Here is a 20,359-nt window from a genome sequence, read left to right as displayed (position 1 = left end):
CTGATTTGGCCATGTGGTTTTGTTTGGATGGTGGCAAAAGATGAGAATATGTTTCTCTGTGGGCCTAGTTCTTCCCTTCTGTTGTATTTCTGCAGTTTGCTGGGAGATCGTGAATCTTGATCTTGGTAAACTCTGAGGTTATGGTGAGCAATGAGTATGTTTGCAGATGCCTTTCAGTAAAGTGTTTCTTGCAGTGTCCATAAGATGTGTTCAAATGAGTAGAAAGAATAACTGATTTTGATAGATGAAAAAGCAGAAGACTGGTCTAGAGGAGGTGTGATCTACAAATTTTTTTAAGTTGATAAACTAGCAAACATTTGTTAGCATAGTTTCTTCTTACACAAATTATTGTATTTTACTATCCTACAGATGCAGTGGTGTAGCCCTCAGGAAAAAGCAGCAACATATGTAGTTGTCATGTTCTGGCACCTTTGCTAACAATGTGCCTTGTCAGGCTGTCTTGAAGCAGTTCCCTTACCTGTAGGAATTCTGGTGTTTGCTACTGTTTTTTTTTTTTTTTCTTTTTTTCTTTTTTCTTCTTCTTCTTCTTCTTCTTTTTTTTTTTTCTTAAGTAAACTCTATATGTGGCATGGGGCTCGAACTCACGACCCTGAGATCAGGAGTCACATACCTGTCAACTGAGCCAGCCAGGCACCCCTGATGTTTGCTACTCTTTATGCCATAGGAACTCATGAAGCTAAATGTGGTAAAAATGCTGTGGGCATCTGTAATAGATCTAGTCCGTTGCTATTATTATGCAAAAACATTAATTACGTGTCTCTGGATGTAAGAGCTCTAGTTTTCTTTCTTTTTCTTTTTTTTATGTTTTTTTAAAATTTTTATTTATTTATGATAGTCACAGAGAGAGAGAGAGAGAGAGAGAGAGAGAGAGGCAGAGACATAGGCAGAGGGAGAAGCAGGCTCCATGCACCGGGAGCCTGACGTGGGATTCAATCCCGGGTCTCCAGGATCGCGCCCTGGGCCAAAGGCAGGCGCTAAACCTCTGTGCCACCCAGGGTTCCCAAGCTCTAGCTTTCATACCCAGTTGCCAAGGAGAGTTAGCTGATTTGACTTGAGCTTATTTGACAATGATAACTGATTTGACAGGATAGCTGATATGACCCTTTCTCCAGAAGCTGTGATCTCCAGATGGGAGAAGAGGCCCTGGTTTCATTGGATACGGATATTACTAAGCATATGCTGATTTATAATAATAATAATCAGCATTTATTTTTATTGTTATTTTTATTTTTTAGATTTTATTTATTTATTCATGAGAGACACAGGGAGAGAGAGAAGCAGAGGGAGAAGCAGGCTCCATGCAAGGAGCCCGACATGGGACTTGATCCTGGGTCTCCAGGATCACGCCCTGGGCCGAAGGCAGGCACCCAACCGCTGAGTCACCCAGGGATCCCTATTTTTATTTTTTTAAAAGATTTTATTTATTTATTCATGAGAGACAGAGAGAGAGGGAGAGGCAGAGACACAGGCAGAGGGAGAAGCAGGCTCCATGCAGGCAGCCCTATGTGGGACTCAGTCCCAGGACTGCAGGATCACACCCTGAGTCAAAGACAGGTGCTCAACCGCTGAGCCACCTGGGCTGCCCAATAATCAGCATTTATTTTAGCACTTACTGTAGTGGACCATAATGTGCCAAGCAGTGTTCTAAGCCCTTTAGGTATATTAGCTATATTTACTATATACATATATATATATACACTTTATATACAGTTTACTTTTAACCCTCATGGTAACTCTTCAGGTAGATACTTATTTTATCTCCATTTTACAGGTGAGACATTGATGTCATTTATCAGAAGAGATCAAATAACTGGCGCCAAATCGCACAGTTTTAAGCAGCAGATCTGGCATTCAAAACCTAGAAAGTCTGGCTCCAGAGCCCGTTCTTTTTAAGATGCCCGTTATGGAAAAAATGGGTTAGACTCAGCCCTTGAGAAGCTTTTATTTAAGGAGAGCAGTGATAAAGATGAAGCTCAAAGGAGATATAATAAGCATGAAATACAAAGATATGTTTAGCTATTTACATTATAGACGACTAAAAGATTCCTAGCATTGTGGCCATGAGTGGGAGTTGTTATTGGAGTTCCAAGTTTGGATGCAGTGGAATCATCATCTTCCCTCCTTTCTAATTATACTTGGAGGCTTCACGGGGATTAGCTTTTATGAGCCCTCTGTGTTGCTCTCTATGCCAGGTGTTTGGCATGGTTTGAACAGTGCTTCTTAATCAGGGGTGTGCCTCCCTGTCTCATGGGGAGCCTTCTGAAAACACAGACGCCAGCAGCTCTGCACTTGCTTGTTGCGTCTCCACGGGTGATGCTGATATGCAGTCATGGAATAGGACTTTACATGGAAATGGTGTCTTGGGTGGTCATACATAATACGCTACTCTAAAACTTAATGATTTACGTTAAGCTTTATGATTTCTCATGATTCTCTGTTGGTCTGGGCTCACTCGCTGGCAGGTTGGCTGGGAGTTGGATTTCTCTCTCCTTGTGGTCTTACTAGCTTCAAGGAAGCTAGACTAGGCTTCCTCACTTGGTGGCAGAAGTATTCCATTGGGTAAGTCCCAGTGCTCACATGCTTATCAGACTTCTGCTGCAGCACATTTGCTCACGTCCCCTGGGCAAAAGCAAATCACATGCCCTAGCCTAGAATCAGGGTGGAAAGGGACTACACGGGGTGTGGACACTGGCAGACATGATTCATTGGAATCATTATTATAACAATCTACCACAGATGTAAACATCTGACTAAAATTAGCTCGATGAAAGGGCATTTATTATAAGGGCTTAGATCTCATAAAACCTAGAGAAAAACTAGCTTTCATTCTTGTCCTCTGTCATTATAGCACACGTACCAATTTGATCAGTTGTGGTTTCTTCAGATTTTTTTCATTTGCTTAGCAAATGTTATTTGAGCACCTACTGTATGCTAAACAAGGGAACTGCAGTCCACAAAGCAAATAAGTCCTGCCCTCCTGGGGCTTACCGTCTTGGTAGTGGCAGCAGTAGCAGGGTGGCAGGGGCTGTAGTGGAAACAGACAATATAAATAAAACAGGGAAGTGAAAAAGGGTGCTGGGGTGGGCAGTAATTTTAGATTGGGTGGCCAGGGGAGGCCTCCCAGAGAAGTGACATTTGGAAAAGATCAAAACAAAAACTATATCTGATTGGTTCTGGCCAGTGTAATGCTTTATTATTTTGTACTTGAATGTCTCTCCCAGATCTCTTCAGTAGTGGATTGGGGATGGAAGAAGAGATAGATGGTACAAAATGGGCAGGAGAAGGCGATGACCAGCATACCTAATGCCACTGTGGTGCCCCATGAGCTCTGTGCTGGTTTCTCTGACTGAATTGGGGGTATGGATACAAGGTGGAGAGAAGGGACATGTGTGTTGAATACCTCCTGTATGCTAAGCATTTAAAAGTATATTTCATTTAAGCTTCTCAACATCCATGTGAAGAAACGAGTATTATTCCTACTTTTGGGACTCTGAGTGGTCACACAACTTCAATAAAAGAAGAGAAGAGTCAAGGAGAAAAATATTAGGAAATTAAGGAAGTCATACTAAACATTATAACAGATTTAATGCTAGAAGAGGACATAAGTCACATTATATATTAACTGAAAAATTAAGAAAATTTTGTTCCATTTATGTCTCTCATCTTTAGTCCCTTTACTTTTTTTCTGTTTTCTCTTTTCTTTTCTTTTTTTCCCCTCCCGACAGGAATGGGTAACTGCTACTGACATCAGAGTAACTCTCAATCGCCTGAACACTTTTGGAGATGAAGTGTTCAACGACCCCAAAGTTCTCAAGTCCTATTATTACGCAATCTCTGATTTTGCTGTGGGTGGTAGGTAAGTAAACTATTAAATAACTTTCAAAGTGACTGGGGTTTTAGGTTAGAAGTGAAGGTAGCAACTTGCTTACAACCATATTAGTAATGTTGTTAGACCTCATTATCCTGGAAACAAGGTAATTAGGTTTTCTAAAACCTTGTCAAATCAGCACACTTGGTGAATTCCTCCTGGGCACTTCAGTGCAAAGCTCTGCGATAGAATCTCTGAAGCCACCAAGGAAGGAAATATGAGACATTCACCTACTGAGAAGGATTTGACCTTCTTGGACCCTACAAAGTGAATGGGGCAGGCGATGTATGAACATATGAAAAATGAAAACATATTTTAGATTAAAAGAGGCCATAGGTCAGAGAATGAGACAGAACTGTCAGTCTAGAGAAGCAGATGGGGGAACTAAGCTAGGCTTTAAAGAATGGGTAGAGTTTGAATAAGGAAGGAGGTTGTGTGGGTGGGATGCAAGAGGATGGGCATGTAATGAGCAGAAATGTAGGGTTGGGAGATTATAGACCTACGAGGCTTAAAGAAAATCTCTTCTGTGAATTTGTAGAATTGATGGAGTGAAAGGTGTTAGAGACTAATCAGTGATAAATCATATACTATTTTAGCGTAGGCCTCTGATGTTTAAAGAGTGGTGAGGAAAATTAATTGCAGGCAAGGTGAAAGTAGAGTACTGTTGAGAGAATTCATATTCTTGTTATGATGCTGTGATCCAGGTGTTAGGTGACAAATACCTGACATCAGGGTGGTGACAATAGAATGGAAAGGAACATTTTAGATGGATTTTATTGTGAGGCGAGAATTATCAGGACTTTAGTCAAAGATGATTTTAAGGTTTAATGATCAGGAGAATGGTGGTACTATTAAGGAAATGAAGAAGATGGGCTAATGTAGGGAGATGATGAGTTTAGTTGTAGACGTGTAAAATTTTAGGTTATGGGGGACATCTGAATTTGTGTACCAGTCAAGGATAGAAAGATGAAAGCTGGGGATATGAATTTGGGATTTATCCTGGTATACTGAAGATGTTTTGGAAAGGTTTGAAACGTATTATGAAGTAGTGGTGGGAGCTATGGAACAGCTTCTATCTATAAAGAAGCCAGTGAGGGAAACATCAGGGCACCAGAGCATGTTTCAATATTCATGGGCATTTCCATGAGTCCTTTATGATTATACCTGCATCAAGGGATCCTGCAGGGATCCTTGCCCCAAACAACCTGAGGGAGTATCAGAGTTCCATATGGTGGTGAGGTGTTAGATGTCTCTTATTACCTTCAGATCTGGGTACTTTAAAATCATTAGGATGGGTAACGGCTGACTGAATTTTTGACTTGTAATGTGCCTGCACAATCCTAAGCACATAAATTAAGCAGCTTCTTGATCCTCCCAATAACTTGTGAAATTGACATTTTCATCATCCCTATTTTACAGGTAAGGCATAGGGGTTAAGTTACATTCATAAGTCATAGGGCAGGGTTCCAAACCCATGCAGCCAGGCTCCCAGGTCCTTGCTCTGCTTGACCTCCACACTTGGCTGCTGCTTGACACAGTTGACTTCAGGAAGAGATCCTAGAAATTATTGAAGCCTCCAAATTTTTAGACACTTTCTTTCTGTGTCTGGTTAATGCCCCATTCCCTGTTAAATACAGATGTTTTAGGGTGGGGGAGTTTGCTTGTTTGATTTTTCCTTTTTACCTGAAAACTCAAACATTCATTATTTAATTTTGTTTAGTTCCTCAGTTTGTAAACTGAGTCTTGAATGGTAAAACTAAAAATACATCCTGGGGTTATGTTTAGTTCTCTTTGTACATCATGTTTCTGCATCCATTTCTGTGACTTTATGGCCCCTTCATATTTTTGATTGTTCTCTTCCCAGGTGTAAATGCAACGGACATGCAAGTGAGTGTGTGAAGAATGAATTTGACAAGTTGGTGTGTAATTGCAAACATAATACTTATGGGGTAGACTGTGAAAAGTGTCTGCCTTTCTTCAACGACCGGCCGTGGAGGAGGGCAACTGCTGAGAGCGCCAGCGAATGCCTGCGTGAGTGCCCCTTGGCCTCAGTCTGTTAAATTATCTTGAGAACTTCCAGAGTGGGGAGAAGGAATGGGTGACTTCCTTCTGTTCCTCCTTGAAAGGAAAACTCTGAAAGGCAGTGCTGCTTCTGTAATTTGAGAGCAAAGAATGGTAAACTACATGCACATCAGAGGAAAATCATAGATGCAGGCAATTGGCTACCAATATAAAGTAGGTTCGTTTGTGTTTCCTTCATGAACACACATATCAGACTGAGAGCAGCATCTCTAAGGTTCAGAACTTCACTTAGATCCAAGTCCTGGGCCAGTATAGCCTACTATAAAACATGGTTTCTCTAGTCTTGTCTTTGGTGCACGCGAAATATTCTCCTACCAATGGTCATTTATGCAAGCAGTCGGGATCACTGATTAACATGTGTTGGGTAGGTCAAGTTCTAAAGTAGGACTGCTATTCAAATGATTATTTTTCAAAATTATTTTTCCTTCGTTTCTTAAAACACATTTCCTTCTTTCTTTTTTTTTTTTTTTTTAAGATGTTATTTATTTATTCATAGAGACAGAGAGAGAGAGGCAGAGGGAGAAGCAGGCTCCATGCAGGGAGCCCGATGCGGGACTCCATCCCGGGTCTCCAGGATCACACCCCAGGCTGCAGGCGGCGCCAAACAGCTGCGCCACCAGGGCTGCCCCATTTCCTTATTTCTAAAGACCACAATGGGGAGGATTTTCTTACTCCTCCCATGCAGAGGTGGGTGACTTTGGGAAGGAAAGTAGGTCCTAGTAGTTCTAGAAAAGGGTAAAAGAAAAAGATTGCACATCATTTTATCCTTTTGTAATGGCTTGGTTTATTTTGAACAGATAGAGAAAGAAGCCTCAGAAAGGAACCACGAAACTACACAATCATGCTTTGTCAAGGACTTAAAAATAAGAAACTTTTAAAGCAGTGATAATTTTTTCTGACCTTATAAATATTGCCTATCATATACTCTTAATAAAGGAATAAGAAGAAGGGGAATCCCTGGGTGGCTCAGCAGTTTAGCGCCTGCCTTCGGCCCAGGGCGTGATCCTGGAGTCCCGGGATTGAGTTCCAACGTCAGGCTCCCTTCATGGAGCCTGCTTCTTCCTCTGCCTGTGTCACTGCCTCTCTCTCTCTCTGTCTCTCATGAATGAATAAATAAAATCTTTAAAAAGAAAAAAAAAAGGAATAAGAAGGATACTCTGAATTCACTGGAATTATTGTTAGAAACCTTGAGAAACAACCATTATCTTGACTCATGACTATTTGTTAGTTGCCTAGAGCAGTTTTTCTTATCTTCCCTTTTCCTCAGCAAATCTCAGATTTAAAGATAAATTGTGCAGCCTCCTCTAGAATTCTTAGGCACTTGCTTGAGCTTCAGTTCCTTTACTGAAGTGTAATAGCTAGTGTTAGAAGCAACATGATAAAAATCTTAACAGAAACACTGAAATACCCCTATGATGTGATATTTAAATAAACGTACACATGTATTTCAAAAGTATTTTGCTAAGTGATAGGGTCATATTTTGAGTCTCTCCGGGAACATTATGAAAAAAACATAACCATGTATTGCCAGTTTACCACCGGGAAATGGACTGAATATAATTTCTAAAGGAGTTTGATGAGGAACTAAATCAATTTGCCTTCTTCCTTGGGTCACTTCAGCTTTTCAAAGAGTGAAGTTTCTGGAGGTTAGAATAGTACTACAATATTGTCAGGATGCTGGGGTTGGAGAAGAGAAAATTAGAGCCTTCTCTCTTACGAAGGAAACAACAGTGTCTGCTTCACCTGTGTAGACAAGGGAACTGTTCTGCTTCATAGTCCCAGAGCACCAAACCATTTAGGGTGGGGATGGGCTGGGTTTGGCTGGGGATGGGATGTGCAGGATTATCTAAGGAGGCTTGAGGGAAGAGAAATAGCCAATGAAGAAGAGAAAGGCAACTCTACGAGTTACTTAACACAACTCTAATATTTGGTGCCAGTAATTCAAGTTTCCAAAATGTTTTCAAGTATAATACTACAAAAGAACAGATTATAAAGAAGGAGGTGAAAAACAGAAAAATATATTCTAACGTTTTTTAAAAACAATTTGCTTTATCTGAAATCAAATAAAATTGTGTTTAGTGCTCAAGATACTGCCTATACTTAGTGTAGAATCAATAATTCTAAGAAAATAAACTTACTATAAGTATGGAAAAGAAGTTCTATAACTCCATATACTTGTTCTTAAAATATAGTTGTGTTCTGTAGGGAATATAGCTACTTAACAGAGGACCCAGTTGGCGTTGTGGCTTCCCAGTAGAAGGATGTGTCTGGTGAAGCTAGATTTCCCTTCAGTTCTGCTTCCATCTACAGAAGTGCTAATTTTAACCCATGTGTCTCAGGTTACGCCAGTCTGGCCATGCAAGTAATCTGGCCCTTCGAAAGTTAGTGTCTTACTGTATTTCAATTGTCTGGGACCTGAAAAGTTAAGGTAAATTAAAGCCTGCATATAAAGCCCTCTGTTGTTGGAGTTGGTATTAGAACGAAGGATAAAGATTCAGACAAGTTGCAATTTGACTTGCCTTTTACTTGCATATAAACAATTCCCTGGAGATTCCCAAGTTTGGGAATTCTGGTGTTTTATGATGGCATTGTTTTTGATAAGAACGTTTCTTAGTAAACTGATAACCTGGCTATCTAAAGCCTTTATTGACCTACTGTTTTTGTTTTTAAATGAACGATGCATTAAGTGGGCGTTCTTATTCTACTGCCCATTGTGCCACAGAGATGTGGGAAATCATGGTTTGGTTTTCTTAGTCTTTTGAAATGCCATTCATCGAAGGAACGTGGATCTGACTCAACTCCTATGTTTTGGCCGACAGCCTGTGACTGTAATGGCCGATCCCAGGAGTGCTACTTTGACCCTGAACTATATCGGTCCACCGGCCATGGTGGCCACTGTACCAACTGCCAGGGTAACACAGATGGTGCCAACTGTGAGAGGTGCCGGGAGAATTTCTTCCGCCTTGCGAGCCATGAAGCCTGCTCTCCATGTCACTGTAGTCCTGTAGGTAAGTCCTCCAGCATCAGCCTGATGGATTGAAAGACAAACAGAAGTACTCCTTGTCTCCCCTGAAAAAAAGCTCTGCTTCCTGGGCATCTGCACAGGTGAAGTATGGAAGTGTGTACATTATTGTAACACGTAAACGACTCCGGATCTGCCTGACTCCCCAACCTCCACTCTGTTTAATCAAGTTAAACTTTCCGATGATTTTCTGGTGTATATAAATAAGTGTGGGGCTGGCCTGAGTAATGGTTTTGTGTAAATAATTAGTAACATGATCCTGGAGACCATATGAACTTTGACTGGAAAAGGTTAACTGCTTTGTGAGTCCTTCCCTGTTAATGATTTTGTTTAGTTTACGATCCGTAAAGGGCTGAACTTTCTCAGTATGTTCGTGTGTGTTCACAGACGTGGAGTGCTCTGAGTTTCTTCTACTCTTTCAAGGATGACCTTTATTTTGTTGTGCCTGGAGATACTTAAATTCTAGACATGGGCCTTATGGATCCTGTGCTCTGCTCACAGAGAAGTGACTGGTTTTGTGTTCAGTTAGTTTATCATTGGGTGCAGAGTGATCTGTTTTTCAACATTGATGAGTAGGGTGTGTTTCCGGAAAGTTAAAATGTTATGGCTCAAAGGAATATGATTTTGAGACAATTAGGATTGAAAATTTGGTCTTTATTCTCTCTGAAACCATCTAGAGATTACATATTAGGTTTCAAGTATTGTTTTTAGTTACCTATTTTTTTTCTTTGACATACTAATTTTACTTACATTTCTGGTTGCTGACAAGCTCTTTAAATTTTAGGCTCTCTCAGCACACAGTGTGATAGCTACGGCAGGTGTAGCTGTAAGCCAGGAGTGATGGGTGAGAAGTGTGACCGTTGCCAGCCTGGATACCATTCTCTCACTGAGGCAGGATGCAGGTAAGACTTCTCAAAACTGGAAAAGGAGGGGAGAATCTAAATGTAGTTGATCCAGAGTAAGAGATCTTGTGGCTTGTCTGCAGCAGTATAAACATTTTTCCCCATAGTAATTTTCAAGAACTTCTAGCTGTAAGGTTGATCCAGGATTGGTTTGTAGCAGAGATGAAGCAGGGTTTTTAGTATCAAAAAGGTCTGTGTGATAGGTCTCCTTGACTGAACCAAATCCAAATGTGAAACTGACTTTAGGACTCTTTTTGCTTTTTTATGTATTTCTTTTTTAAAAAAAATGTATTAACATGTAAAACAAAAGGTAGACTTTAAGAGTGGAATTCCTTTCTCATTTCTCTTCTCTGTTTTATTCCTTTTTCCATCTAATAGGCCATGCTCTTGTAATCCTGCTGGCAGCATAGATGAATGTAATGTTGAAACAGGAAGATGTGTTTGCAAAGACAATGTTGAAGGCTTCAATTGTGAGAGGTAGCTCATTCTTTCTCTAGCTGTGTTGTGTTTCTTCTGGTCTCATATTTCAAGTCCAAAAAATTCCTGATTATATCTTTATGTTTTTCAGATGCAAACCTGGATTTTTTAATCTGGAATCATCTAATCCTAGGGGTTGCACACCCTGCTTCTGCTTTGGGCATTCTTCTGTCTGTACAAATGCTGTCGGCTACAGTGTTTATTCGATAACCTCTACCTTTCAGATCGGTAATTTGGATGTTCCCTTTCTGTCTCCCAGAATTGTGAAACGAGACTTGACGGTATTTTTTTAAAAATCAGTAAATTTTGAGGATTTTTTGATGGTGGTAACATTTTGTTTTTTTTTAATGTATGTGATTTTGTTTGGCTCTTTGTTTGACTTTTTCATTTAATGAAAACATATGGCTTTAGAATTCACTTTAGTATAAATTTATGGAAAATCACAATACAGCCTGAGAGGTATAACATGTATAGGCACTGTCATAAGATCCATGTATTCAAAAATGCTTACTGGTTACTTTCTATATATTTTTGTGGTCTATAGAGGTCCTGCACTCAGGATGTTTAGAGTGTGATGGCACTTGTGTTTTCATCCTGTGCTTGCAGATGAAGACGGGTGGCGTGTGGAACAAAGGGACGGCTCTGAAGCATCACTGGAGTGGTCCTCTGAGAGGCAGGATATTGCCGTCATCTCAGATAGCTACTTTCCTAGATACTTCATTGCTCCTGGTAAGTAAGGCTAAGAGGCAGTCTGGTGTGATGTGTGCTCCTCTGTAGTCTCATTCTCACATTCTTGCACACCACTCTGTCTACTTTCCAGCAAAGTTCTTGGGCAAGCAGGTGTGGAGTTATGGTCAGAACCTCTCCTTCTCCTTTCGAGTGGACAGGCGAGATACTCGGCTCTCTGCAGAAGACCTGGTGCTGGAGGGAGCTGGCCTGAGAGTGTCTGTGCCCCTGATTGCTCAGGGCAATTCCTATCCAAGTGAGACCACTGTGAAATATGTCTTCAGGTAAGACAGTCGTCTTTGTAAAATCTCTCTTGACCAGAATTATAAAAGTGGTTTCTTTACCTAAGCTTATCAGGCCTCAAGCTGTCTGTTGAAGAAGGTGATTTTATAAAGGTGCCTTTGGAGAAGGAAGCCTTCAAGCCTTCTCTTTATTTACCTGTACCCTTTCCAGTTGTACTGTCCAACCAACAGACCTGTTTCTGACTTGGTTAGATTGTCAGAGCATTGCATTGTTAGTGGATAAATGTGTAAGAAGTGCTTTCTCGGCACCCAGGATTGCCCTTAAAGAGGTTAATGTGGCCCTTTCTTTCTAGGCTCCATGAAGCAACAGATTACCCTTGGAGGCCTCCTCTTAGCCCTTTTGAATTTCAGAAGCTCCTAAACAATTTGACCTCAATCAAAATCCGTGGGACCTATAGTGAGAGAAGTAAGTTATGGTATAATTTAAGAGCATTCTTAAGATGATTAGGTAAAAGGATCCATAATAATGCAAAAGTTTATCTGTAAAGTCCCAATACTATAGCATTGATCCTAAAGAAGTGGTATAAATTATTTCATTATATGTGAATTATGTATAAAAAGAATGCATTTGTTTAAACACTTTCAAGGACTTGGAGAAAATTTGCTAAAATTAATAAATGGCATTGTTTCATAATGAATAAGCTTGATGGGTACTTTATATCTAAATATATTATAAGAATCTTACTGTAATTCTATTGGCTCACATGCTTAACCTTTATTTCTTTTTATTTATTGCTAGGTAATTATCAAGCCCTTTAAACTATTGGCTAAATATGAAAAATTACAAATTCCTGAGTGAAGGTTCATTATATTGTTAGATAAACAAAGCTGTTTTAAGTATGCCTTTAAAATTTTTTTCCTATAATTTTTTTTTCTTAATGAGGACCTTTTTCTGTAGAAAGCTAAAGCTGTTTGGATGGAGTCAGAGTGGTGGTGTGGCATTGTAAGTGGTATCAGCAGCTTGCATGTGTTGGTTTTTAAGAGGCCTTCATGAATATCCAGATGAAAATATCATTTAAGTCGTTAGAAATAATGGTATGGGGTTTAAGAATAATTTAGGACTGGAGATCGAAAGGTTGACCACCTATGGGTAATAATTTTTAAACTTGGAAATAAGACAAAAAATACAGAAAGAGAACAAGTGCAACCCCAGAAACATTGTTACGTAAGGACCATGTGTTGGGACTCAAGGGAGAAAAAGAATTTTAAGGAGGAGAAACAATTAGCGGGTTTATAAAGATGGTGCATTGGATTTTGAAACAGGTGAGTAAGGAATCATTGGTGAAACCAGGGGCGCTTGAGTGGCTCAGTCCATTAAGTGTCTGCCTTCAGCTCGGGTCATAATCCGAGGGTCCTAGGATGGAGCTGTGTGTTGTGCTCCCTGCTCAGTGGGGAGTCTAGTCTGCTTCTCCCTCTCCCTCTGGCCCTCTCCCCTGCTTGTGATTTTGCTTGTTCTCTCTCTCAAATGAATAAATTAAAAAATCTTTTTAAAAAAGTGTTGAAACTGAAATTATTTGCAGTGCTTTGATAAGTAATTTGAAGGAAAAGAAGTAAAACTTACTCTTTTAAGAAGTTTGTAAGGGAAGGAAAAGAGATGGATTATAATTCAAGAATATACATAAGATTAGAGGAAGAGTACTTTTGGGGATGGGAGACTTAAGAATGGTTAGAACTGGAAGCATATTAGCCAACGGGTAGATCTCATGATCTAACTGTTGACAAAATCCATAAATATATCAAAAGTAACTATGTTCAAAGCAATCATAGAAGAGATGTCCTTCACCCTCACCTCATTGAGGTTGTCAATCTCTAAGAATTTTATAAAAGGCAGGTTGACATTTCATAACATAGGAAAACATGATGATGTAATTAAGGACTGACACTTGATGGAATATTCCTGCTGGGCGATCAAGTGCCCTGTTGCATTGGATGATCCATTGGTCTAAGCCAGTATATGGTTTCCTGTTTCTATTTTCTTCTGAAAGCGGGAAAGCTTTGTGATATATAACTTACTGGCTTTGGAATAATTGCCTATTTGCCAAAGTAGCCCTGAATATTAAAATTGGTTACCAATTTTTCCTATTTTATGCAGGGCAAAAAAAGTATAGTTGAGTAGTGCTTGTTGGCAGGTACTTTTGTTGCTTTCTTATCCCTGAACTCTGTAGTCAAGACCTGCTTTTGTGGCAAAAGAACAAAAACACTGCTTAATGGCTATGGCCCTAAACTCTTCTTGTCCCTTACACTCTTGCTCTGATCTCTTCTTGCCCCAGATTATTGCACAGTGCTTCTCCTTTCTCACATTGGTGATTGAGACAACTGTAAAATCCAACAGATCTGGTTGTGTGTGTGTGTTTAAAAATATGTTTGCCTCTCTGCCCTACCAGATACTTAGCACCAGGACTGCTGTGAACACTGTTTTCTAATTATCTCCTCTAATAGATAAGTTAAACTAATAGCTGAATATCTCTGGGATTTTGTGTCTGATTACTCTTTAGCTTTATTAACGTTTTGTAGGCTTTTGGAAAACAGAAGCCAGTTCAGTGATTCTCTTATCCACACCATTCACAGGTGCTGGATATTTGGATGATGTCACCCTAACAAGCGCTCGCCCTGGGCCCGGGGTGCCTGCCACCTGGGTGGAGTCCTGCACCTGTCCGGTGGGATATGGAGGGCAGTTTTGTGAGATGTGCCTCTCAGGTTACAGAAGAGAAACTCCGAGTCTCGGGCCATACAGTCCATGCGTGCTTTGTACCTGCAATGGACACAGTGAGACCTGTGACCCTGAGACAGGTGAGATGATGATCTTTGGTGGCTACAAGACCTAAATCCTCTTCAGTGGATGGGCAGGAAAGTGCTCCTAGTCTTATTTGCTTACTCACTTGCCTTTTCTCTCATACCCACTCTCCCAATAGGTGTTTGTGACTGCAGAGACAATACAGCTGGCCCCCACTGTGAGAAGTGCAGTGATGGGTACTATGGAGATTCAACCACGGGCTCCTCCTCCGATTGTCAGCCCTGTCCATGTCCTGGGGGCTCCAGTTGTGCCGTCGTCCCTAAGACCCAGGAAGTGGTGTGCACCAACTGTCCTACTGGCACCACCGGTAAGTCCATTCTTCCCATCTGCTCTCGGTGTTCCATCCTACAAAAATAACTTGGCAAGCAGAATTTTGAGGGTTTGCAGACTTCAGCTGGTTGTTTGGCTCAGTGATGACAGTTTTCTGAGCAGGTGAAATTTTGCATGAAAGAGATTTATTATAGATTCATAGAATACATATTGGATACAAGTAATAGCTAACATATTTATGGCCACATACTTTTCTGAGCACTTTACACATTGTACCTCATTAATCCACCCAACCCCATAAGGTAGCTTCTGCTATTATCCCCATGTTACAGCTAAGAACACTGAGGCACAGAGACATGAAAGTTACATGTCCAAGCTGTACGGCTGGTCATTGGAGGAGCTCATGGCCACTACTGTATACTCTCCCACCTAAGATGAGAACCAACATTTGATTTTTAGTCTGTGGGGCTATCCTGGGATTCTTGATATAAAGTGGCAATTTTTACATTCTTTAAATTCTTTCTGTTCTTTCTTTAAATAGTCTTTTCAGTGCATCGGAGCCCAGTGCATTTAGTTGGGAAAAAATATTTTTATAGTTTTGGATAGACGTCTGTTCCCATTCTCTGAGTTTCTTTCTTTCTTTTTTTAAAAAAATTTATTTATTCATGAGAGAGAGAGACAGAGACAGGCAGAGGGAGAAGCAGGCTCCATGCAGGGAGCCCAACGTGGGACTCCATCCCTGGTCTCCAGGATCACACCCTTGGCTAAAGGCGGTGCTAAGCCCCTGAGCCACCCGGGCTGCCAGAGTTTCTTTCTTTTTGATAAGAATGTAAAAGTAGATCTTTCCTAGCTACCTAAGGAACTGTCGTGCTGACCAAGGAGACCAAGGCTCATTAACGACCATTCCTCTTTTTCCATTGACTTTAGCCTCCATGCAATGGTGAGGTATTGGCAAGGCTTCTCATACAACCATTGACTCCATTACAGACTTTTTGTTCAGAAGAGACTGCTCCAGAGCCTGGAAATAAGTAAAAAAAAAAAAAAACAAAACATACACAAAAAAACCACTGAGCTAATTATTTGCCTCTCTTGTACATCAGCAAGACACTTTTTAATCCTTGGGAACATTGAAACACCCCACCTTCCTTTTCCTACTCCAGTGACCCCCACACTGAGCACAAGGGCATTGCAACACAGAACGATTCAATCATTTGCTTAAGGTAGTTGAGAAAATAAGTAGAAACTAGCATAGACTTTCAGATTTTTTACTCTTTTCTGTTTGTGTGTTTTTTAAAACAATGGCCTGATAGGGGCTCACAGATGGATTTCTCTGACCTCATTCCCTTCCACCTACTATTGCTGTCACTCTCTCTGCTCCGTCCATCCTGGGCTTATAATCCATCAAATGAGCCAGACTCTATGGCCTATTATACACAGTTTTCTTTTTTTTTAGACTGCCTTAGCCCAAGACTCAAACCTCACTTTTCTTGGCCAACTCCGATCTTTTTCATGGAGTTGGGTTGAAACATCACTTCCCCAGGAAGGCTTTCCTCAGTAAACCCTCCCTGAACCACTACCTCAGGATTTTAGGACCCTTTACTCTACTGCCATAGCATAGAGCAAGCATCCCATTTGCGGAATCTACTCTTATATGTACTTAATACGGTGTTTTGGTGAGAGATCCCTTTGCTTACTCTGTTGTTCCATTGGGTAGACTGCAAACATAAACAAATTAAGCACTGTGGAGGTGTTCTCATAGCTATGCTGAATGATACCTATGGTGAATTGAGACCACTTGGCATATGTAATAGAGTGTAATATAGGAGATCTTGCAAAATGGTATAAATTTATTAGTCTGTCACCAGGCGTCTCTCACACAAGACTTGTGAGATAGATTTGTTCGTTATCACCTGGCTTGAAGGGAATGAGCTATAGCACTTCCTGAGGCTATTAATTAGGGTCTAGAGGTCTACGTGAAAAACAGCATAGACTCTGTGAAAGATAATGCCCTCACTTGTTAGTCCTATATCCTTCTTTACTTTTTTCATAGCACTTTTTAGCCACTTGATAGTTTTCTGTTTATTCATTTGTTTATTGTCTATATTCCCCATCCTTCACCGCTGTTAAGCTCTGTGGCAGCAGGCATTTGTCTGTCTTAATGACTTTTGTATTCCTACACCCAGTATAACACTTGACATGTGTTTGTTGAATGAATGCAAATATTTTTTGGATAACGAATAGAGATTGCAGATATGGGGTAAGATGTTCTCATTTAGAAGACTGCTGAAGAACAGGAATAACTCGATAGTCCCTGAGATCTTCACACGTGGTGTGCTTTCACGTTTGATCTTTAAAATGATCTCCTGAGGTAAATTAATCAGAATAGCATTCTTTTTTCATCACATCTATTTGAGTGCCTGACTTTGGTTCTGCAAAGATGAATAGGGATGGTCCCTGCTCTTCAGGGGCTACAAGTATGGGAGAAACACAGGTACTTTTAAGATAGTATTGCTAGTTCAGGTAAAGGAATGCACCTAAGAGGGCTAGGAGAGGAGGAACAAAACCTTGCCTGGGGTGGGGAGAGGATGATAAGGAAAGCCAAGGCAAAAGAAAAGTCCATAACTTGCCCAAAGTCACATAAGTAGTATATCCAGGACTTGAACTGACATCCTGGACTCTAACACAAAAGGATAGGTTAGCCATTGTTGCCAGAAGATATTTTGGCGTGAAAGCTTTCCACGGGCTACCATGCAGCTCTGTTTTAGGTTTCCTACCAGATTTTTAAAATTGTTTTATTCAAAACAGATTTTAAGGCATTTTGAATATAGATCATATCTAGAATGGCCAAATGATCTGATGAAAAAGCAAAACTGACATGCTGTCCTAATCCTGGTCTGGGGAGGGATCTCAAATGAACATCCGTTTTCATCAGAGATGAGAAGGGCCTGTCGTGTCCTGTCTCTTCCCCTCCTGGCCTGCCCCCAGCCCCAGATCCTGTTCACCTCATCAGCAGTCTCCATTTGCCAAATGCAAGGATCAGTTTTCAGTCCTCCTCTGACCCCGTCTCTCAGCAACTGGGGACGCTGATGACTGCTCACCCACCCCAGACATTTCTTCTCCCACCTTTGGGGACACTGCCCTCTCTTGGGTTTCCTTCCTTCCTTCTTCACTTGAGGCTCCTTTCATCACTTCTGATTCTCAGCCTAAGGCTTCCATGTCAACTTTATATGTATTCTTCCCTCAGGTAAACAAACCTCATCTTCTGCCTTCAAAAACCTTTCAATGCCTGCTGAAGAATCTGTGACTTTGGCCCCAACTATGCTGTCTCCTGAGTGCTGGCTATAGACTTGCCATCTTTGCTTGGCTGGTGGGCTGGAAGCCTTGCTATATGCTTGGCATATAGTAGATGCCCCCCATATCCATTCTTTATTTTTCTCCACCATGCCGGGACCTGTATGCACTACTCCAGATGGGCCCTCCGCTTGTGTTCAGGCAGCAGGAAGCACATATAGGAAGTCACAGAGAGGGAGGAGGGTGGGGACAGAGTATTTAGTCCACAGCCCCCTCTGGCGGGGCAGGGGCAGGGGGTGTCCTTGTGCCTTGGTGACCTTAACCAAGGTTCTCCAAACAGCCCTTTCTAACGTAAGCTTCTTGCTAACTGCTCCCTGCAGCCACCCCGTGAGGCCCAGGCAATAGAGCCCTACAGTCACTACCACTTGTGACACGCTGTCCTTTGGAATTCCTGACACCCTGCCCATACTTGTATAGAGAGGACCTTTATTAAACTCTCTTTGGGTCTTGCTAATTTGAATGTGTCTATTATTTTTTGCTATGCTCTTGAGTCAGATGGCTAAAGGCATCTCTAAGCAAATCCAAGCTAAATCTTTGATTTCTTCTCTTACTCTCCACCCTGAATCTTGTCCTTCCCCAGTCTTGTTCATCTCAGTGAAATTACTACCATTCATCTATTTGCTCAGGCTAAAATCTTAGGCTTGTCCTTGATTCTTCATTCTTTCATTTCCTGGGATCAGTCACTCAGTATGTGTGATTGACTCTCACTTCTGACTGCTTTTCGCTGCCTCCGCTGCCACCACCCAGGTCCGTACCACTGCAGTCTCTCACCTAGAATAGCCTCCTCATTGGTCTCCCTGCAATCCTACCTCACTGGGCAGCCAGGATAATCCTTTTAAATTGTAAATTGGGCACCTGGGTGGCTCAGTTGGTTAAGCATCTGACTTTGGCTCAGGTCATGATTTTGGGGTCCTGGAATTGAACCCCACATGGGGCTGCATGCTCAGTGGGAAGTCTGTTTCTCCCTCTCTTCTCCGCCCCCCTCCCCCCGCTCATACATGCTCTTTCTTTCAAGTAAATAACTAAAATCTTTTTAAAAAATGTAAATCAGGTTATATCACTTAAAACCCTCTAATACCACCTCATTGTGCTTGAATTTAAACCATATTTTTTTATTGTGACCTGCATGATCGACTCTTACTACTTCCATAAGCTCATAGTGTTTTTCTGGAACGTTCTTCCCTTGGATATTATCATGGCTGGTTTTTTTTTTTCATGTCTTTCCATGTTATTCCAAATATCTATTCCTTACAGAACTTTCTCTAACCACCGTCTGATGTAACTACCACTCTGTCACATTACCCTGTTTTTAAAATTCTTTATGCTTATCCCTATCTGAAATAATCCTTTTTATTTATATGTCTGTGGACTGGCCTCCCCCAACCACAGTGTAAACTTCATGAGAGGAGAGATCTTGTCCACCTTGTTCACTACATCATCTTGACAACCTAGAATAGTGCCTGTATATAGTATAGATGCTCAGCTAATATTCATTAAATGAGTACATGAGCAAACTTTTGTTTCTCTAGAAAGCTTAGGCTAATTCAGTCCTTGTCTGCTACAAAGATATCAAGAACCCAACTTGGGCTAATAGTGATGGGAAAGTGGAAAAGGGAAGAGGAGGAACAGTGAGCTTAGTATGGTGGCAAGAGTTCTGGATCCTAGATGTTGGATTGTGGGCAAGTTACTTAACCTCTCTGTTCCCTTACCTATAATGGAAGCTGGTGGCAAATGACAATCTCCGAGTTCTTTTCTAAAATACTCTGATTCTGTACTAGTTGAAATAGTTCAAACAAGGATTAGCACATACCTTTTATTTTTGTGAAGAAGATTGTCCTGCTTACTCTGTTGTATAGGAAACTTATGGCATTGAGTGGCCCTTCATCTTTTTTAATATCATGAACCAATATAAACATATGAACGTGGAGAGGTTAATAAACCCTGAGTCTGACTCATTTACAAAGCACTTTTAATGCATGATTTCAGTTAATCCTCAGGACAATTGAAGTGAATGAAGTAGGCAAAACAGGTGCTATCTCTCTAATAACAAAATGGAGATGTGCCCAGAGTCACTCGGCTGATCTAGCACAGTGCCAGGACTGCAGCCCAGATCCTCTGCTCTCCTGGGCTGGTGCCCTGTCTGCTGTGGCGTATTGCCTCACTTCTGATGGTTCACCTAGGCTCTTTGTAACCAGACCATTTGTGTCCAGTGGCACCAGGAATGTCTGAAGCCTCTCTTTTCTAACATCAGATTGTTTCATGACCAGGTAAAAGGTGTGAGCTCTGTGATGATGGCTACTTTGGAGACCCCCTGGGTAGAAATGGCCCTGTGAGGCTTTGCCGCCTCTGCCAATGCAATGACAACATCGATCCCAATGCAGTTGGAAATTGCAATCGCTTGACAGGAGAATGCCTGAAATGCATCTATAACACTGCTGGCTTCTACTGTGACCGATGCAAAGACGGATTTTTTGGAAATCCCCTGGCTCCCAATCCAGCAGACAAATGCAGAGGTGATGTAGCCGTCGGCCAGGTTCTGTCACA

The 20,359-nt window shown here is 41.2% G+C and overlaps 1 protein-coding gene across 1 annotated transcript in view; it reads left to right on the top strand.

Annotated features, from left to right (window-relative positions):
- LAMC1 (laminin subunit gamma 1) overlaps positions 1–20,359 on the top strand; it is a 122,696-nt gene that overhangs the window by 78,068 nt on the left and 24,269 nt on the right. Inside the window, exons 3-14 of the mRNA XM_026001055.2 lie at positions 3,747–3,877; positions 5,754–5,920; positions 8,791–8,979; positions 9,778–9,895; positions 10,274–10,372; positions 10,464–10,600; positions 10,979–11,101; positions 11,193–11,382; positions 11,694–11,806; positions 13,969–14,190; positions 14,313–14,501; positions 20,083–20,328. Coding sequence (XP_025856840.2) covers positions 3,747–3,877; positions 5,754–5,920; positions 8,791–8,979; positions 9,778–9,895; positions 10,274–10,372; positions 10,464–10,600; positions 10,979–11,101; positions 11,193–11,382; positions 11,694–11,806; positions 13,969–14,190; positions 14,313–14,501; positions 20,083–20,328 — 1,924 coding nt within the window. The remainder of the gene's footprint in view (positions 1–3,746; positions 3,878–5,753; positions 5,921–8,790; positions 8,980–9,777; positions 9,896–10,273; positions 10,373–10,463; positions 10,601–10,978; positions 11,102–11,192; positions 11,383–11,693; positions 11,807–13,968; positions 14,191–14,312; positions 14,502–20,082; positions 20,329–20,359) is intronic.

Source organism: Vulpes vulpes, chromosome 13 (assembly GCF_048418805.1).
Source record: "Vulpes vulpes isolate BD-2025 chromosome 13, VulVul3, whole genome shotgun sequence".
NCBI classification, from domain to species: Eukaryota; Metazoa; Chordata; class Mammalia; order Carnivora; family Canidae; genus Vulpes; species Vulpes vulpes.
Note: the sequence above shows the minus strand (reverse complement) of the source record. Positions and strands in the feature narration are given on the sequence as shown.